Source organism: Drosophila biarmipes, unplaced genomic scaffold (genome assembly GCF_025231255.1).
Source record: "Drosophila biarmipes strain raj3 unplaced genomic scaffold, RU_DBia_V1.1 ptg000017l, whole genome shotgun sequence".
Lineage (NCBI taxonomy): Eukaryota > Metazoa > Arthropoda > Insecta > Diptera > Drosophilidae > Drosophila > Drosophila biarmipes.
In genome coordinates this window covers 2,113,157-2,116,966 of record NW_026114535.1, presented here as the reverse complement: position 1 = coordinate 2,116,966, position 3,810 = coordinate 2,113,157, and the positions used below count along the sequence as shown (strand labels likewise).

At 32.6% G+C, this 3,810-nt stretch overlaps 1 protein-coding gene across 1 annotated transcript; it reads right to left on the bottom strand.

Moving 5' to 3' along the window:
* Positions 1–1,142: 1,142 nt before the first annotated feature.
* LOC127012044 (uncharacterized) lies at positions 1,143–3,450 on the bottom strand. The gene is made up of 2 exons (XM_050890216.1): positions 1,751–3,450; positions 1,143–1,626 (listed from the first exon to the last, which is right to left on the bottom strand). Exons 1-2 carry the CDS (start codon positions 3,432–3,434, stop codon positions 1,532–1,534), a joined length of 1,779 nt encoding a protein of 592 aa, XP_050746173.1. The 5' UTR covers positions 3,435–3,450; the 3' UTR covers positions 1,143–1,531.
* Positions 3,451–3,810: the final 360 nt, after the last annotated feature.

Sequence of the window (3,810 nt, the reverse complement as noted above, 5' to 3'; positions counted from 1 at the left end):
TCTAAAACAGCAACTCCTATGTATATTGGCTTATCATACATAATTTTTGATGGTGTTGATTCAATCGCTGCAAGATCTGTCCCAAATATCTCAACGCTATGGAAGTCATGTCTAGCTATGCGTTGCCTGAAGCCTGGCGAATTTTGTCTTGATTTATAATGTTTTACTAATACTATATTTCTACGCTTGGCCACATTTTCCATTGTTTTGCCGTATACTGCATTATTCATTAACTTAAAAAAATTTTTTTCAAAATCATTTTCGGCTAGTTTTCTTTGATCAGTGTTTAAATCAATATAGGGCTTTAACCAGCATGATTGTGTAAAAGACAAAACCCTATGTATTTTTTTTACAATTAAACCATGCTGTATACAAAGTTGAAGCTGTTTTAAGTGGATAATGTATTCGCTTTTATTCGATAAATCAGCTATAAGTTTTTGCTGCTTACCTCCTGGAGGAACTTTGTTTTCTGGACAGAAAGGCAAGTAGTTATGCGAGTCATGACGATCAGTAGGATATTCTAAATCCACTTCTAATATATATCCTACATTTCCATCAGCAGAAATATTTTTGAAATCGAAAGATTCTAATTGATCATTACTTAAAAATTTAAATCCTGAAAGCGGTAAGGGTTGACTCATTGCCCAACCATATAAATTATTTGCATCAATATAGCTGAGGTAGTTATTTGGTTTACTTGAATCGAAGTTAGTTATATATTTATTATTAGCTATAGAAATTCTTTGGGTACATTGAGTTAACCCACCCCTTATCGCTCTTTTTAAAAAGTTGTACATGTCTCCGTCACTAATAAGTTCTAAATTTACATTAGTATACTTGAGCATAGCATCCCAAGATATTGACGGTGCTGTAACATAGTTAATAGGGTCAAGCTTATAAATTTTCTGACAAATTTTTCTAAAATTTTCGAAAACATCGGTCAAAATTAAAACATCACTTTCTAAATAAAGTTTTATATAATCTTTTATAGTATTACAGTTAAAAGTTTTCCAAACCTTTTGTGCAAAATTGTAATCATCTATACTACAATTTTCTTCGCTGAGAGAATTGTAAAAACTATCAATGTCAGGAAGCTGGGTATCCTCAAATTTTTCAAAACTATCTAAATAGTCGTAAGGGAAGACACCCTTCCTACGCATTTGCTTAAATTTTTCTCCCTGAAATTTAGTACTTAGAATTTTAAAATCTTTGTCCTCCATGTAGCTTGATAGTTTTTCTAAACTAGAATTTAAAAATCTAATCGAATCGATATATCTTATTTTATATCTATTTGATGCATTTATTTTAATTGTCTGCGTTAGCGCTATATAAAGCTCTTTATTACAGGGTATAGGGCTTAAGTCTCCTTCTAATTCAGTAATGAATAAATGTATGTCATATTTAGATAAGTTATGAAATACTACAGGAAAGAAGGGATCACTTAATTTGTACTTTGGCTTACAATTTTTATGAATGGGACCCATGTATTTTCCAGAAAATTGATCAAAATATTTGTCCAGATCGTCAGCGTTTATTTCCTTTTCACAGGCACAGCAATTTCCTTCCTGTTCATGGATTGTGCTAGCAATCGGGTTTTTGGGGGTCGACCAGTACATGTAAAACAAGCTCGAAGTTTTTTCCTTTAGTGATTTGCAGAATTTTTGTATGCAGTCAGCGCCTATAAAATTATACAAAATTTGAATTAGTTTTTAAAATACTAAGAAATTAATTATTTATTGTTTTTACATACCTTCATATGTCCACAATTCGTTAAGATCCGGATTATATTTATGTGCTATATAAAATGATACGGCACATGCAGTATGCTTCTGCACTTTTGTTGTTGACGATGTTGAAGACGAATTTAGGCATGTTCTATAGTTTTCAAGAACAGCCTCAATATCGGCATATATCACCACCGGAGGAGATAATTTTTTATGAAAGCCCTTGAATGAAGTTGTAGTGTTTGGTTCAGGGTAAAACGAGGCCACTTTTCCGCATTCAAGTTTGTTGTGGGTAGTATTATTAACTGTGAAAAACTGTAGACAGTTATCACAAAAATATCCTCCTGATTTTGCCTTGGAATGCTGTGAGTAGCATAATCTTTTTACACTTGTAATGTAAGCGTAATGCATACTGTCCTGGTTTACGTTATTTATTCCCAATATATTGATGTGGTTGGTTTGAATACATTTGGTTCTAAACGTTGGGCCGATAATTTTATCACCATCAGCGTCGATCTCATAAACATTTATACTGAAGTCTTTATTATTTTTCTCGAAATGGATAATCCCTTTATTCGTTATTGGAAACTCGATTCCTGAAAAATCCAATCTTATTCCGTCGTATACAATTATTTCATTATTAATATTAATGTGGTAAGTTGTGGGCTTTGTCATTTTCTCTCGTGAATACTTTTTTTGCTTTGCTGTTATAAAGGTAGCACTCTCATGAGTTTTGTTAGCTATGAATGCCAGTATGCACCATTTGAAACAAAATACGTCAGTATTCTGTACGTTTATAAGTGCATTTCGGGCTCTTATATTCTTCGGGGCCTGAATGTATCCGCTAGCAGGAATGTTTTCTAGCTTTATTATAGTAATTTCAAAATAATTGAAATTTTTTATTGCCCAACCAGAGTCTTTTTCTTGAAACTCACTGCTCGATGCTAGTAAGCTATCTACTGCCATATTAAGTTCATCGATAATGCTTTCATTTTGGTATACAGATTTATAAGATGTCCCAAAATGTTTTGTTGTTTCAACAGTAACTCCTTCGTCTGTTTGTTTAATATAGGTACCATAAACTCTTAGGTTGAATTTAATGGCTCTATATTCTATCATGCAATGCTTTATAATTTCAATTATATTTTTTTGGCAAAGCTGATAAAAATCTTTTAAATCAATAGTGTTTTGGACTGTACTATTGATTCGATATGATTTAACAGGAAAAACAGTTTGAGAGTTAAGAAGAATTATGTTTTCATTATTTTTTACTTCTCTGGCTGATGCATTTTTATGCTTATCGGTCAATATATGTTGACGTTCCCTTGATGCAAGATATTTATCACCACAAGTAGGACATAAAAGTTCTAATTTTAAATCATTTGTATTTTCGCTAATCTTAGCTTTTTTTCCTTGTTTGAGTACTTCCTTACCCTCATCCATTCTCATCCGTTTGAGAGCATTTGATGATGTTGTGGGATGATCGTCCAAATTATTTTGCCTTCTGTTTTGTGGTTGCCGTTTTTCAGCATTCATTAAAACATTGAAGGCATTTATAGGTCCATTACAATTTTGATAGTGCTCGTCAAATTCATAATTATGAACTAAGGTAGAGCATAAGTCACACCTTATTTTTGATTTACACATTAAAACCTCGAAGGCATTCCGAGGCTTTGAGCACTGAGCATAATGAGTTTCAAACTCACTCATCTCCACATTTTTGGTGCACAAATCACAAGCTACGAATGACTCCATTTTTATGGTTTTGGTTTTAATATTTTTATTCAAAAAATATATTGTTATATGTTGTAATGTTGTTAACAATTTTCACCCACGCGTTATAAAGGTAAAAACCACGATAATGTTGTTACCAATTTTCACCCACTCGTTTAAAAGGTAAAAAGCACGATTAGAATTGTTAGGCGCGATTGCAAGGACCGATGTGGATCTAATTATTTTAGAATACAGTACTGAGGCATTTGAAGAACTGATCCTGAGCAATTTGAGTGGTGTCATTTTTATAGTCCAGAATGTTCACTTAACAGGTTGACATCTACAGGGAGTGCATACAGGTATGTTGTACTCC